The following is a 17,213-nucleotide window of genomic DNA, read 5'->3' as shown; positions in this document are numbered from 1 at the left end:
TACCCCTCCATCTCAACAACAATCAGGACACCCTACCCCTCCATCTTAACAACAATCAGGACACCCTACTCCTCCATCTCAGCAACAATCAGGACACCCTACCCCTCCATCTCAGCGACAATCAGGACACCCTACCCCCCCATGTCAGCGACAATCAGTACACCCTACCCCTCCATCTCAGCAACAATCAGGACACCCTACCCCTCCATCTCAGCGACAATCAGGACACCCTACCCCCCCATGTCAGCGACAATCAGTACACCCTACCCCTCCATCTCAGCAACAATCAGGACACCCTACCCCTCCATCTCAGCAACAATCGGGACACCCTACCCCTCCATCTCAGCAACAATCAGGACACCCTACCCCTCCATCTCAGCAACAATCGGGACACCCTACCCCTCCATCTCTGCCACAATCAGGACACCCTACCCCTCCATCTCAGCAACAATCAGGACACCCTACCCCTCCATCTCAGCAACAATCAGGACACCCTACCCCTCCATCTCAGCCACAATCAGGACATCCTACCCCTCCATCTCAGCAACAATCAGGACACCCTACCCCTCCATGTCAGCGACAATCAGTACACCCTACCCCTCCATGTCAGCAACAATCGGGACACCCTACCCCTCCATCTCAGCAACAATCAGGACACCCTACCCCTCCATCTCAGCAACAATCAGGACACCCTACCCCTCCATCTCAACAACAATCAGGACACCCTATCCCTCCATCTGAACAACAATTGGGACACCCTACCCCTCCATCTCAACATCAAGTGGGACACCCTACCCCTAGACGTGAACATGCAAAACGGAGGGGTAGGGCTAAGTGTTAGGCGCAAGGGGCGAAATGGGACTGGGCCTTACAGTACTTATACAGAAGGTGCAAAAAATTTCCATATATCCACCTATTGAGCATGCAGCAGTTTAGCCCCGCCCACTCATGCTGAAAATGAGTATTATAAAATGGACCGTTTTTTGAATGAGCCAATTAGAACAGAGCTCATTTACATATATCAGTCTTAAAACACATGAGCGAAAAGAGCCTGTTTAATCTTCAGCTTTTGGAAAATGGCTTCATAAAAATGATTGATGTTTTTATTAAATAAAACCACAGAAATGTTGAAAGTGCAAAACTGAAAGAATGCCCGATAAAAAGTTCTACACCCTTAAAAACTGGTTCTTCAAGGGTTCTTTAGTGAAGAGAGTGTTTCTATTCAGAACACTACTTCTATATAGAACCATTTGTATGCTTGAACAATTCTTTGCATGGCGAAATGGTTCTTCAGATTGATGGGAAAAATCTGCTGTATATGGTTCTGTATAGCATCAAAAAAGATTCAACTGGGTGCTGAAGGTAAATAGACCTGAAGCTTAGCGAAGGGCTGCTTTATGATAAACTACAGCTTTACAGTGATTCCTAATTCTCCAGAAAACAACAGTGAAAATCAAACATTACTCTGGAAATTTAAGAGAGAGTCAGATGTCCCCAAACGTTTGGCAGGCAGTGTATATATCATAATGTGCAGGTCAGATCCAGCAGAGACTCGCTCTGTTCTAGAGAAACTTAGAGTTAGAATTGCTCACAGTGGTGGTGATAGGAACCAGACGTCCACCTCTCAAAGCTCCCTCACAGAAAGTTCCTACGTGAAATGGCTATGAATTCACTGCTTGATGTCTGGTCTATGATAGTGTTGAGAAGATTTTGGTCCTATTTTGTCTATGTGTTGTAGCCATGGTGACCCCTGGTTCCTATCACCACCACTGTGAAGAAATCTGAACCATTTCACACCAAACCTCTCTAAATGACATCTCAATGCAGAAATTTGAGAGGTCGGTGGAATTGCGCTTTGCAGGTCATCTGGTGGAATGCTTTGTGGTTGATGGAATGAATGTTTTCTGCAACGCTTTCCAAACTGACCAAGTTTTAATGCATCAGAATCCAGGAACCCAGCGTTACAGGATTTACGGCTGTGACAGTTCATAGAACAATACACTGTTACACATCATCATCATTAAGATGTTGTAATCACCACGTAAGGATCAGAAATTAAAGCCAAGGAATCTCATCTGTCCTCTGGGAATATTCACACCACTGTAAACTCAGCCCCTCCTCCTCACTGCGTGTTGAGCAGTGGTTAAATTAAACGTTTCTAAATCAAAGTAACAGCTGGAGTAAAGCTAGAAAAGGAGGCACTCTAGGAAAGACTCTTGTTACGGCTGTTTTGCTGCTGTGCTTCCCAGGACAAAGTTAGTGACCTCCACACAGGAACGCTTCTCCCCTCAGTCCCGTCACAGCTCAGCTCTGAAACCGCCAGATTTATCGTCCACACAAAATCTCAGAAACGTGTGGAGCTCTGGCGTTCAGAAGTCTGGAATCACTCGTCCTAATACTTTTATTCAAGACATGAAATATTCTAAAGCAGAAATCATAAAGAGCTTTTTAAACACTTTCCAGAAATTCAGATGTTTATTAATAAGAACCTATTAAATGATCAATATTATAATGTAATTATATTAAATAATATAATGTAATTATAATAATGTACACACATTAATGTACACATCTTTTAAGCTGCTTCTCCCTCAGGGTCGCGGGGGGTGCTGAAGCCTATCCCAGCTGTCATTGGGCAGAAGGCAGGATACACCCTGGACAGGCCGCCCGTCCAGCGCAGGTATGATAATATAATCATTTCTATACTTTGATCACCACTTCTCAGATATTAGTTTTATTAACGCTTCATTCTGAATATTATCTTTATTACAACTTTATTAGAATCCACTCTGGATGTTAGAACTTTATTCTGGATATTCATTTTTAGAATATTAATTTTACTATCATTTGATCGACTTCATTCAAGACTTTATTTCTCTATATTAATGTTATTAAAATATCATTCTGAATATTCATTTTGTTAACGAGTCTTTCTGGATGTTCTGCAGTGTTCTCAGTCTTTACAGAGTCTTCAGGCCTGTCCATTATTCCCGACTTCTTTAATGTTCCTATATTTTTATTTACAGCTTCATGCTGATAAGCTGAAACCTGCGTAGAGCAGCAGCATCGCAGCAGAATCGCTGTATCTGCAGCTAAAGTAGTTTCAAGTGATTCCAAACTTCTGTTCATGTGACGGTGCAGACTGAAGCTGAAGAGCTGCCACTCCAGGACTGGGTCAGTCGAGTCCAGAACAGAACCGTTAGCCCTTACTAATCCTCTCACCGATCACTGTTGTACGACTGAAAGGAGGTGCTTGCAAGTCTCTTGCTTTATAAGGTGAATAAACCTGCTGTTCACTGCCCGTCAAAATATCTGGGTAGCTAGCCTTTCAATGTGTTTTAATACAAATTATTAAAAAAATTTTATATTTAATTTTTTGTCGGTTTTGCAGTAACCTAATAATATAACCTAATATATATATGTATATATATATATATATATATATATATATATATATATATATATATATATATATATATATATATTTTTTTTTTTTTTTTATTTTATATATATTGCTAAAATATGTATTGCTGCTGTCTGAAGAAAACCTTGTATCTCCATTTTTGCCGTTTTTCAGTTTTTAATATCATTTGAAAATGTCTGTTGCCCTTTACATTGTGTGTAAATTTCATGATGAATGGACCAAAAGAAACAGCCCAAAACTGCTTGGAAAGACGTCTGGTTCCATTGAATTCCATTAAAAGTAAAGTAGTTTTTTTCCTTCTCCTGTAAAGTTACTATTTTGGAGATACAAGGTTTTCTTTTATTTAGCGATTTTATTTATATATACATAGATATATATACACACACACACACACACACACATATATATATATAAACAATGTGTGTGTGTGTGTGTGTGTGTGTGTGTACTGTTGCTGCCAAAGCTATGACCTTCTATTAATTAATTTAATAACAATTATTGATAATATAATAATTTGACAATGTCAGGAATTGATTACATTGTGTCAAATTTTTTACCTTTACATATATACTAACAAATCAGTAACATAAACATTCTAATTTCCAGCCTTTTGCAGGGCAGTGAACATACAGGCTATCTGAGATTCCTCCACACTAGAATGACCAGGGCAGCACATATTAGGAGCTGAAAAGGGTGAAAAGCAGACTGCAAGCTTAGCGCTGTAGTATCTAGAACACTGTGAGAGGTGAGACGCCAGATGAGGACAGACGTGAGAAGGCTTCTGTGTTTTTAATCCAACCACACTGTTCAGTCTTAAAGAGCTCTTCTAGATGCAGGTGCTGCAGAATGATGGTGCGCTTTATTTTACAGTGTAGGAACGTCTGGATTTTCCACTCACCAACAATATTCCTTCAGTGACTGGCCTTTTTGGTCAATGTCCAAATATATTTGACACTTTCTGTAGCCTCATTAATAGAGTAAAGGAGTCAGGGCTGTAAAACTCCAGCTGCTGGCCTGCTTTGATGACACTGAACCTTCTTCTCCAGTATATCAGCAGATCTCGATGGCCAGTTCAGTGTCCGAGTTTTCCGACAGTTCACATTAAGGTTCCTTTTTGCTCCAGAACGTCCACAACGCAGCAATGTCTTCATCTCTGCTTCTTTTTAGTCTGATATATTAGTGTTTGGATTATGTTTATGCTCGTCCGTCATGCAACATATTTATATTACACATTGCTGTACATCTGTACACGGCCACTAGAGGGCAGGATGGGGGTTATTCCAGATAAATGTCCTCCGTAGGGCACGAGAACTCCACAAACTCTTTATAATACATCTGGAACGCTTTCCTACGAGAGAAGAGAACAACAAACAGTTAGCAAAGACGGTTCTTTAGTAAAGGCAATGGTTCTATTTAGAAACATTCTCTCTATATAGAACCATCTGCATGCTTAAATGGTTCTTTGCATGGTGTGAAATCGTTCTTCACATTGATGGAGAATGTGTTGTGTATGGTTCTAGAGAGAACCTTTTTTGAAAGGGTTCTACAAAGCACCAAAAAGGATCTTGTTGTTACAAGCTTGACATCTTTTGATGATATTATGGACTGTAGATGATGAAATCCCTAAATTCCTTGCAGTTGCACGTTGAGAAACGTTGCTCTTAACCTGTTGGTCAATTTGCTCATGCAAATAGTGGTGAACCTCGCCCGCCCTTGCTTGTGAACGACTGAGCCTTTCAGGGATGCTCCCTTTATACCCAATCATGACACTCACCTGTTTCCAATGAACCTGTTCACCTGTGGAATATTCCAAACAGGTGTTTTTTGAGCATTCCTCAACTTTCCCAGTCTTTTGTTGCCCCTGTCCCAACTTCTTTGGAACATGTTGCAGGCATCAAATTCAAAATGAGTGAATATTTGAAAAAAAACAATAAAGTTTATCTGTTTGAACATTAAATATCTCGTCTTTGTAGTGTGTTCAATTGAATTTAGGTTGAAAAGGATTTGCAGATCATCGTATTCTGTTTTTATTTATGTTTTACACAACGTCCCGACTTCACTGGAATTGGGGTTGTAGAACCACATACAACATATTCTATATCAAACCATTTCACTATGCCCAGAACTATGTCCGTATAGAGGGCATGGTTCTAAACAGAATTATCGCCTTTACTAAAGACCACTTGATCTTTTTGAGCATCGCAATGATAGAGCACAGTCTGTTACACACTTTCAATGGACGGCTCTGTAGAGAACCTTGTTTTTAATGAGATGTGTGAGTGTGGTGAACCTTTTTGAAGTTTAAAGAACTAATGTGAAGGTTCTAGCAGGACCCTTAAGTCAGAACCTTTCATAGAATCCTTATGTGAAGATTCTTTAAACATCACACACCCAACTCTCTTTTGCCAACATTGTTGTTCACAGAAAAAAAAATGTTTCCTCTCTCTAATCCCTCAAAAACGTTACCATTAAAGGAATGTTCCAGCACTTCCGTCAGTTTTTTCCATTCAGTTTCTGATTTAAAATGCAAGGAATAATTTGGCAAATATCTTTAAAAGTGTACACAATTTTACTCTTTAAATACTTTACTCAGCAGACTTCAATACGACTGCTACTGTGTTTAGCTATGCAAATGTACTTTAGACCATGTTTACATATAATGTAAAGTGTATAGTGTGATACAGTGTCAGAAACCACAATCAAGTCTACTAGAAGTTAATTAAAGGGCCCATATTAAGGAAAAGCAATGAATTTAATATTTCTGAAATATTTAATAACAGGTACATTTTAACGACTTTTAACGAAACTAAGCTGCAAAAACGGTCTGTTTTGAATTCACTGTCTGTGAAGTTACAAAAACCAGCCCACTTAAATACAATCACTGATTCAGCCTATAGGTGGGCTGGAGGTCAGGGAACTGGCCCTGTGACCGGAAGGTTGCTGGTTTGATCCCCAGCACCGACAGTCCATGACTGAGGTGTCCTTGAGCAAGACACCTAACCCCCAACTGCTCCCCGGGCGCTGTGGATAGGGCTGCCCACCGCTCCAGGCAAGTGTGCTCACTGCCCCCTAGTGTGTGTATTCACTAGTGTGTATGTGGTGTTTCACTTCACGGATGGGTTAAACGTGGAGGTGGAATTTCCCCGTTTGTGGGATTAAAAGCAGTTTAGCTCCACCCACTCACACTTATATATTGATAACATGCGTTACTGCTCCGAGTGCTCTTTAAATGAGGCAGCCAATCTAGAGAGCTCATTTACATATATTAGTCATAAAGGCACAGTAAGAAAAACAGCCTGTGTAGTTGTAAGATGTAAAGGGAGGTTGGAAATAGTCATGTAAACATGAATTATGACCCACTTTATAGATAATACCACATAAATGTCAAATGGACTTCCAGGGATTTAATAAATAAGCTTCCAAATCTAGTTAACTTCAGCCACCAAACACGTCCTGGTGGACTGACTGCATCTGGGGTACCTGTCATTTCTCACTGAGCTATTCCTTTTATATGAATGCTGCTCTGCTTCTTCAACCTGACATTGAATCGGTTTCATGGAAATCTTATTTTAACGTTTGCTAAGAGTTAAAACAAAGTCTGCTCATCCTCGCAATCCCTCTTTTCAGCTATTTCCACTTATACAAGACCAGACTCCCCTCTCTCTGAATGAGGAGAGACCAGAATACAATAAACTCAATAAACACACAATAAATAAACACTCAAACACGGCTATTCAGTAGTTTTAAGTCAAGAAAGTGATTCTATATAGAGCCATGAACACTCAAGGAGTCATTTGCGTGATTAAACGGTTCTTCGCATTGTGAACGGGTAGATGGTTCTATGCAGAACCTTTTTGAAAAGGGTTCTATGTAAGAAAAGGGTTCTTCTGTTGTATCCAAGCTTGGCATTAGTAGAGGAACACTTCAAACAGGTTCTATATACACAACACATTCTCCATCCAGCTGAAGATCGCTTTCATGACTCTTTAATCATGCATCGGGCTCGTTAAGTGTTCATGGCTCTTTATAGAACCCTTTTTCTTTATTAAAGAACCTTTAAAGAAAAGTTTTTCTTAAAAGCAATTTGTATCATTTGTATCAGTAACGCATAAAAACGTCTTTTTTGGGTTGTTCTGGCTGCTGCATTTGTGCAGATCTCCACAACAATAGGGGGCTTTTTCTGCTCGCGGTGTAAACAGCACGCGCCAGGGGGCGCCCATGAGCGCATTTCACTAAAATGTATGTTTCCTTTTATCTACAGCATCAGATTTTGAGCGGCAGAACGCCAACATTCCTGCTTCTGAGTGCTGATTGGTTGGAGCAGCTCACTGACTTCATGAACGTACATGAGGCCGTTTTAAACTTCTAAAACGAGTTTAAAAGCTCTTAAACATATAACAGCAGTGTTAAAACGTTTGTGTTCAGGAAATGTGGCTTAGAAAATGTGTGTGTTCAGGAAACCAATGCATTCCTTTATATTAAAATGTTTAAGCATTTATAAACTGTGATTTTACTCAAATGCTCCAAATTCCCACGACGACCCAAGTTCTCTGGCAGGACTTTCTCTGCAAACAGACTCCATGCGGAGCTTCACAAGCTTTCCCATATTTTCACCAGCAGAAGAAACGCCACTCGCTCTCTGCACTCACCCTACAGCTTCAGCAAGGTGCTTCGTGGAGTTCTCGGACACAAAGACGTGGCAGGCGAATCTCTGATCTGCTGGGTGTTTTGTGATGAAGCCAAAGTATCTGTGGAGAGATGAGAAGTTCGTTCACTCTGCTCGTCTCTGGTGGCTGTGGGTGTAAAAAGCTGATTCAGCTGACGGACATCAGGCATCTTTCACTTACTTGCTGTTTTTGGGATGGTATCCGCAGAAGGAGATGTTTTTCAGCTGGAAGAAGTGACTACACTGGCTGCTCTGTGAACAGACACAAAGAACACCTCTAAACACATATTTGCAGGTACAGGCTGGCACGTCCACCCAGCGCTGCTGCTACTAGACAACAGGACACTGATTCAGTTGCATATCAGTGACCCGGATCGATCATAGGTAAGCAGGAAATCAAGGTAAGCAGGAAATCTTGTGATTACATGACTAACTATGGCTTCCACATGTGCAGTTGGAGCGCTACTTTCATGTTTTACGCCCCATCTTTAACAAAATTATTGTTGAACCTAGCAGAAAGGATTAAGCTGCCTTAATACCTCTTATGACCTCTCTTTCTACCTGATGTAGAATGTTGAACTAGTAATTGTAAATAATAAAATATGACTTATCTTTGAGATCATTAAAAATCATGAAACGCTTTTTGTCCAGCACACTAAAAAAAATGTAAACATTATTCAATATTTTAAAGCACCAAAACTTCAGCATCGTCCGTGCAACTGAAGCTGAAGAAGTTCTAAATGGTTCCAGACTCAAACTTTCACATAATAATGGTGAGATTTGTAGGTTGCAACTTCCCAGCCACTATCAGCCACTAGGGGGTGACAGAGCTACTGAAATCCTGCATGACGGGTTAAAGAGGAATTGACCAGTTTTTCAAACTTTCTGTATAACTCAGTGTGTGAGGTGTAAACTGAGTGATTCTGAGTGGGTTTGGTGTGAAATGGTTCAGATTTCTTTACAGTGATGGTGATAGGAACCAGGGGTCGCCATGACTACAACACGCTGCTAAACTAACTTGAAGTCGCCAACCAAAACGTGATTGCGACGTCATTACAATACCATCAATGGCAGAATTACTTTCGTGCGAAGTCATTTGACATTTTGACAGCTGAACCACCTCACAGTTCAGAGTGTGGGATTCAGTCCCTCCACAAGAGGAACTTATTTTATTAACCCCAGGGCGTGACAGAAGCGCTTCTTACAAATCCATCATTTGAGCCACAGATCAATTCAGCTTAGACCTGGAGTTGCTGTTATGCATGACACCGACTACAGAGCTCTACGATTCAAGAAAGGTGAAGCCGTACTCTGTCGTAAGCGGTAAAATCGTCCTGCACCACCAGCTTCACTCCTTTCATGTTGATCTCCAGGATGCAGGATGAGGGGGGGTTATACTGCAGAGTCATTCTTCTATTGGTGGCGATCTGGGGGGCAAACACAAACACCCTTCCTTTAGGAACGCAGAGAGGGGTTTACTCATATTTTCATTTAGGATTTTATTCATCACAACTTTTACATCCACAGTACGCATCCTGGCACCGACTCTCCTGCTGCGCATTTCCTGCTTCTTCTCTTAAAAACAAACTCCAATAAAAACATACCTGTACTCTCAGGTACTCTTAGTTACGTGTACTATTATTACAATTACTAAATATGTCATTGAAGAAAAACGTGAAAACCAAACGTCCCTTTGAGCTCTGTACGTACCTTCTGCATGGCTGCGCACAGCACATCGTTTCCTTTGTGATAGGGCACCTGAACAGAGCCGAGGAATTTCAGCCTGTAGCTCTCCAGCCAGTCCTCACTTCTCACTGCAGAAAACAGAGCTCACAGTTATGAAATACACTTTAATTTACACCCCAGTGTTAACACAAGGCTTATTATTTAGTTATTTATCTGAAGACTTAAAATTCAGTATCTGCAGTTTATTCATTGGCTACTTTAAATGATTCAGTGTCTACTATGAATAATTAAGTAACTTCTATGAATTATGTAGTATCTACTATGAATTATTCAGTATGTAATGTGAATTATTAAGTAACTATTATGAATTAGTTATTATCTACTATGAATTATTCAGTATCTAATGTGAATAATTAAGTAATTATGAATTATTTAGTATCTCCTATGAATGATGCAACATCTACTATGAAGTATTCAGTATCTAACGTGAATAATTAAGTAATTATGAATTATTTAGTATCTCCTATGAATGATGCAACATCTACTATGAAGTATTCAGTATCTAATGTGAATAATTAAGTAATTATGAATTATTTAGTATCTCCTATGAATGATGCAACATCTACTATGAAGTATTCAGTATCTAACGTGAATAATTAAGTAATTATGAATTATTTAGTATCTCCTATGAATGATGCAACATCTACTATGAAGTATTCAGTATCTAATGTGAATAATTAAGTAATTATGAATTATTTAGTATCTCCTATGAATGATGCAACATCTACTATGAAGTATTCAGTATCTAACGTGAATAATTAAGTAATTATGAATTATTTAGTATCTCCTATGAATGATGCAACATCTACTATGAAGTATTCAGTATCTAATGTGAATAATTAAGTAATTATGAATTATTTAGTATCTCCTATGAATGATGCAACATCTACTATGAAGTATTCAGTATCTAATGTGAATAATTAAGTAATTATGAATTATTTAGTATCTCCTATGAATGATGCAACATCTACTATGAAGTATTCAGTATCTAATGTGAATAATTAAGTAATTATGAATTATTTAGTATCTCCTATGAATGATGCAACATCTACTATGAAGTATTCAGTATCTAACGTGAATAATTAAGTAATTATGAATTATTTAGTATCTCCTATGAATGATGCAACATCTACTATGAAGTATTCAGTATCTAACGTGAATAATTAAGTAATTATGAATTATTTAGTATCTCCTACGAATGATGCAACATCTACATGAAGTATTCAGTATCTAACGTGAATAATTAAGTAATTATGAATTATTTAGTATCTCCTATGAATGATGCAACATCTACTATGAAGTATTCAGTATCTAACGTGAATAATTAAGTAACTATGAATTTTTCAGCTTCTACTATGAATTATTCAGTATCTGATAAGGAATATATAGTAACCCCTATGAATTATTCATTACATACTATGAATAATTCAGTATTTACTACAAATTATTAGTGTCTACTATGAATTATCCATCAAAGTGGGAACACTTTGAATTATTCTGTATCTACTATGGATTATTCAATGTCTACGTGTGAAAAAATTAACATTCCAAAGCAGAAATTCTGCATATTGTCCCTGAAAAAGGATGATATTTTGTACGTTTACAGTAATGTAGATGTTTACAGTTACTTAGAGAAGATATATGATATAACGACCATTGTTATTTTCACCACAATGATTACTACGACTATACTATAACCCACTGTAACTCAACTGAACATGCACTATTTACCTATATAACAGATATTATAATTATGTTGGTGACGCATAATCTAACTTATGTTTACACAGGCACATGCATGCATAGGGATTAATCTGCGTTTGTAGAGAAGGTGCAGTTTGAGGACGTTAACTGTGTCATGCTGTGGTCAAACACTGAGAATGACTCCTAAAACATGTCAAAGTTTATTGTGAATGAACTTGATTTTGTTTCAGAAATCTCTACGCTGAATTTTAACCACCTTTAATCTGCTCTGGCTCCTTGGTGACCTCGATGGCGTAGTAAGCAGGGAATATTCCTCGCGCTCCCGTCCGCATGTTATAGCCTTCATACCAATAATCCTCCGCCTGGACCTCCACCAGCAGGGGGTCGTCCACCTCCATCTCCAGCTCGTCCTCATGCCGAGGAACAAATCTATAACCAGGTCAGGAGAGCAGACAGGCAAGCATAAGTCATATCACACGAATCACACACCTCCACTCCGACTTACGACTCCACTCACTACTAGCAGAAATGAAATCACCCTAAACGTATGGTCCTTTAAGGGTTCTTTAGTAAAGACAAAGGTTCTACGTAGAAACATGATCACGCAAAGAACAATTTGCATGCTTAAATGTTTCTTTATGGTGAAACTGTTCTCCAGATTGATGGAGAAAGTGCAGTACAATGGTTCTAAATTGAACCTTTTTTGGAAAACAGTTCTATATAGCACCCAAAGGGGTTCTATTGTATACAAGCTGGACATTGTAACAATAGCAGAACCCTTTTTGGTGCTATACAGAATCATGTACAACACATTTTCCATTCATCTGAAGAACATTCACCACACAAAGAACCCTTTAATCATGCAAATGGTTCATTGAGTGTTCATGATTTATATGTAGCCATTGCCTTTACTAAGGAACCTCTAAAGAACCATTGTTTTTAAGAGTGTGGTATGCAGCACTATTGGAACTAGGATATTTTACCACAGCATCAAAACTACAACTGACTCTTTAAAATATGTTGTTCTGTTGAGTGCAGCCTTATGCTATAGCTTAGAAATGTGTATTAGCTAAGCGTTAGTCTATGTAGTTCTTCTTGTGACAACTTTTTTAAGTATCTGTACTTTACTCAAGTACTTTTGTTACTTTTTTACTTTTAATCACTACATTTTAAAAGAGAAGTCTGTACTTCCTACTCACTACATTTTCACATCAGGTTCTTTACTCTACACCAGTGGTTTCCAAACCAGGTCCTGGACAGCTGCCTTCCTGTAGAGTTTAGACCCAACCTGTATCCAAGCTGCTACAAGCTGCCCCGCCCCTTTCTTAACTCTAATACATCTGATCCAGCCAATCGGGGACTTAGATTAGCTCAAGCAGGTGTGGCAAATTGTGGTTAGAACTAGGATCTGTGGGGGATTTTGCAGATAATGCATGCAAGTTGAGTAGAAAACATTATTTTCTCCTAATGTCACGGTTGCATAAATCTAACCAACACTTAATAACGGATACCTCACCTGTATACAGCTCTGTGGCTCTGATCCCTCTCTTCTCCATTTATAACACAGGAGAACAAACCGAACGACTCTGCACCTACGAGAAAAAAAGAGGGACGGGTTTAATAGAAGAATGACAAACTGTTACCCCAGCAGCAGATCCATTTAAATGGCCCATATCATGGAAAAACACACCGCAGTCTGTAACCTTTGTTACCCAAGTTCTGTTCACTCTCCAATCAATAGAGCCCAAATGTAACGGGGAGCGAGGAGGCAGACGCACATGCTGAGATAAGCGAGATTTATTATGAGCAAATCCAGGGTCATAGTCTAAACGGTCCAGGTTCAAATAGCCAATACGGAGAGCAGGAGAGACAGACACGACAAAATGAACACAGGCATAAACATCCAAACAACACAGACAGAGATTCAGCATGAAATAGTCCAAAATCTCTTGGTGCTGAAGCTTTAAGAGTTCCTTTCACTGGAACTAAGGGGCCGAGCCCAACTCCTGAAAAACAGCCCCACACCATGATCCCCCCTCCACCAAACTTTACACTCGGCACAATGCAGTCAGACAAGTACCGTCTCCTGGCAACCGCCAAACCCAGACATGCCCATCAGTTTGTCATATGCAGAAGCGTGATTGGTCACTCCAGAGAACACGTCTCCACTGCTCTAGAGTCCAGTGGCGGCGCTTTACACCACTGCATTCCACGCTTTGCATTGCACTTGGTGATGTAAGGCTTGGATGCAGCTGATCAGCCATGGAAACCCATTCCATGAAGCTCTCTACGTTGTTCTTGAGCTGATCTGAAGACCACATGAAGTTTGGAGGTCTGTAGTGATTGACTCTGCAGAAAGTCGGTGACCTCTGCGCACTATGACCCTCAGCATCCGCTGACCCGGCTCTGTCATTTTACGTGGCCGACCACTTCGTGGCTGAGTTGCTGTCATTCCCAATCGCTTCCACTTTGTTATAATCCCACTGACAGTGGACTGTGGAATATTTAGTAGTGAGGAAATTTCACGACTGGACTTGCTGCACAGGTGGCGTCCGATCACGGCACCACGCTGGAATTCACTGAGCTCCTGAGAGCGACCCATTCTTTCACTAATGTCTGTAGAAGCAGTCTGCAGGCCTAGGGGCATCGGCTTTATACACCTGTGGCCATGGAAGTGACTGGAACACCTGAATTCAATGATTTGGATGGATGAGTGAAAACTTTTGGAAATATAGTGTACCTCGGCAAACAGGATAGCCTAGCAAAACTTTAACAACCATCAGGGTTACCATAGCAATAGTGTAGCTACACTTTAGCAACTAACTACCTTGGATAGCATCCCTGCAACCCTGCTAGAAAAAACAGCGTAGATTTATGCTGCTTTGTGCTGGTCCAGTGCTGGTTGACCAGCATACCAGCATCCAAAACACAACATATGCTGGTCACCAACCTTGCGGGCATATCCTGCATAGCAGGGAACACCTCAGCAACTGCATCAGATAATACAGCAACACCATAGCAACCAATATAGATACCATAACAACAGTCTTGGACCATCTTAGCAACTATTTGGATTATAAAGCAACTTAAAGCTGGTTCACAAATTTTCTCCTTCTAGGTATTTTTATAGCTGAAATATATATGAAAGCGGGTTAGGACACGGTATCCCAAACAGCAGCTCTCCTTGAAGGTGACCGCTTCAGTTTCAACAGCTTTTATCTCAGTGAAAACCCAATGAAAAAAAGAACAAAGTAATAGTAAAACACTCAACATTCATCTTATGCTTAACTATTTTCTGCCATGAGGCAGGTGTTGCGATGTGGCAATAAGGCCTAAGTAGAAACTCATTATCGCTCCATGTCGATAAAAAGGATGAATATAACTGACAGCACTGTAGTTGGAATGTGTTTAGAGCTTAGAGCCGAGCCAGAGGCTGAATGTGAATGTGTCCCACAGCTGGGACTGCCACAGTAATTAGATATCAGGTCTTCTGCAAAGCGACTTGAATGGAGAGATACTGAAATGTCACAGTTGGCTTCCGTGTGAGCATCTAATCCCAACAAAGGTCCAAAAAGAGACCTCCAGCTTATCTCTGGGCTTCAATGGAATTTACTCTCATGAAACTGTGACAGGAGAGTTCAGAGGTCAGCTTTGCAAGAGGAGACCGTGTCAGTGATTTCGTTCTTAAACTGATTTACGGTGTTTTGATGATGTCACGCAATCATGCTGTGACCGTTTTGGTACGCAACTTAGTTCATTTAATTTGGCAGCGTTATCACGGTTTATAAAATAATAAAACCACTTCTGATCCAGCAAAGACAGTAAAACATGCATTTTGGGTAGGGACTCAGTTTAAAAGACAAATGTTAAAGCATATGAACCACTATATTAGGATTATTGTTTTATTAGTCAATAACATCATTAAGAAGACCATGCCGCTTTGTTGGTAGGCGAGCTGTAACACTGACTGTGCCCTGATAGAGCTCATCTCATCACCATTACTACAGATACAGCTCTGCAGGTGGACAAACATTAAGCAAAATACACCAGAATGACCAAAAAAAAGATTTAAATACACGTAGATGTTTTAGATGCATCTCCAGAAAACACTACCAGAGGATTAGATCGATCGGTGGAGTGGATTGGTGTAGCCTGCAGAGCTCCAGAGTACAGAACGATACAGTGCATCATATGTTAAACTTCAAATAAATTCATTAAAGTGGCTCTTAAACAATAAACTCAAACACACAGATGTAAAGCTGAAGTCAGTTTCTTATTTACCAGCTTCTCATTTGAATTTTCCGCTCCACCTTAAATGATGCTTCAGTTACACTGAGGCACCTTAAATGTGGAATGAATTTTGAAAGTTGGCAAATACACAGCTAACATCGGCTTATCTCAATATATACATTAATTTAGCCGAATAAATGCATTAATTTACCTCAATAAATGCTCCTTAATCAACAAACACCTCAGATTGTCTTTTGGAGGTGTTTAAATGAGCAGCTAACAAACCACACATTTCTGTGTTTCACCTACTTCACTAATGAGTGCACTTCTAATGGTGTATGTGCTATTTTTTGCATATTATTTAGTGAGCTAGTAACATAAAATAATAACTCAGCAGGGAATGTCAGCTGTGTAGAGTTTAGCTTTAATTTGTCATCATTACAACCTTAAATCAAATGAAATCAAATCAGTAAGCTCAAATACACTGGTTAATGTTCTTAAAATCTTTTTATAGTGATTAAAAATGTGTTGTACTGCCTCTGCTGGGTCAGTTATGGCTTTGTTTACTCATTATTAAGAGCCTCAGCCCTGCCGCATGAACCTGAAGTTAGCAACCAAAATGGTAGGAGTTTGCACAGAATCAGTGCATTGCCATGATTTTATTTGATTTGTTGCTGTAGTAAAAGCTGAAATCTAATATTCCCACTTCATTATTAATGCTGCGTCCCAAACTGAATATTATGTAAAAACAGTGCAGTAGCATTAGAAGTGCACTTGTTAGTGTAGTTGGTGGGGGCCGTCGTGGGCTGGAGGTCAGGGAACTGGCCCTGTGACTGGAAGGTTGTTGGTTCAAACCAAAGTGCCGACAGTCCATGACTGAGGTGTCCTTGAGCAAGACACCTAATCCCCAATTGCTGGATAGGCAAGGGTGCTCACTGCCCCCTTGTGTGTGTGTGTGTGTGTGTGTGTGTGTGTGTGTGTGTGTGTGTGTGTGTGTGTGTGTGTGTGTGTGTGTGTGTGTGTATGTGTGTGTGTGTGTGTGTGTGGGGTGTTTCACTTCACGGATGGGTTAAATGCGAGGGTGGAATTTCCCTGGTTGTGGGATTAAAAAGTATCACTTAAGTACAGAAGTGTGTGGTTTGGGATGCAGCAATCAATTAGCCAGTGAGACACGTCCAGCAGCTCCAGTGTCTGATTATAGCTCAGCTGTGCTGCTGGTTAAACATCACTGAGTGAAAGTTTAAAGACTCAGGGAGCCTAAATCTGTGTTTTCTCTCTAATTAGGTTAATCTTGCTTAGCAGGCAAACAGAAACAATTTGAATAAGAAGCTGGCTTAACTGCGTTTATTGATTAAGAGCTTTGGCAGTTTTGGTAGCCTTTTAGTTTTGAGCAGGTTAAACAGATCCCGCCCACCAATTAGGCTACACATATAGAAAGGATAT

General features: G+C 39.9%; 1 protein-coding gene across 2 annotated transcripts in view; it reads right to left on the bottom strand.

The window, feature by feature from the left end:
• Positions 1-3,854: 3,854 nt before the first annotated feature.
• Positions 3,855-17,213, bottom strand: part of mapk8ip1b (mitogen-activated protein kinase 8 interacting protein 1b) — a 79,486-nt gene continuing 66,127 nt past the window's right edge. The window contains exons 6-12 of one of the 2 annotated variants that reach the window (XM_017722069.2): positions 13,057-13,132; positions 11,797-11,969; positions 9,801-9,904; positions 9,401-9,517; positions 8,272-8,342; positions 8,074-8,172; positions 3,855-4,772 (exon numbers count right to left, since the gene is read on the bottom strand). In XM_017722069.2, coding sequence (XP_017577558.1) covers positions 4,700-4,772; positions 8,074-8,172; positions 8,272-8,342; positions 9,401-9,517; positions 9,801-9,904; positions 11,797-11,969; positions 13,057-13,132 — 713 coding nt within the window. In that variant the 3' untranslated portion in view covers positions 3,855-4,699. The remainder of the gene's footprint in view (positions 4,773-8,073; positions 8,173-8,271; positions 8,343-9,400; positions 9,518-9,800; positions 9,905-11,796; positions 11,970-13,056; positions 13,133-17,213) is intronic. The other variant, XM_017722068.2, reaches the window with a different exon arrangement.

Source organism: Pygocentrus nattereri, chromosome 15, assembly GCF_015220715.1.
Source record: "Pygocentrus nattereri isolate fPygNat1 chromosome 15, fPygNat1.pri, whole genome shotgun sequence".
In the NCBI taxonomy this organism is placed as follows: Eukaryota; Metazoa; Chordata; class Actinopteri; order Characiformes; family Serrasalmidae; genus Pygocentrus; species Pygocentrus nattereri.
Note: the sequence above shows the minus strand (reverse complement) of the source record. Positions and strands in the feature narration are given on the sequence as shown.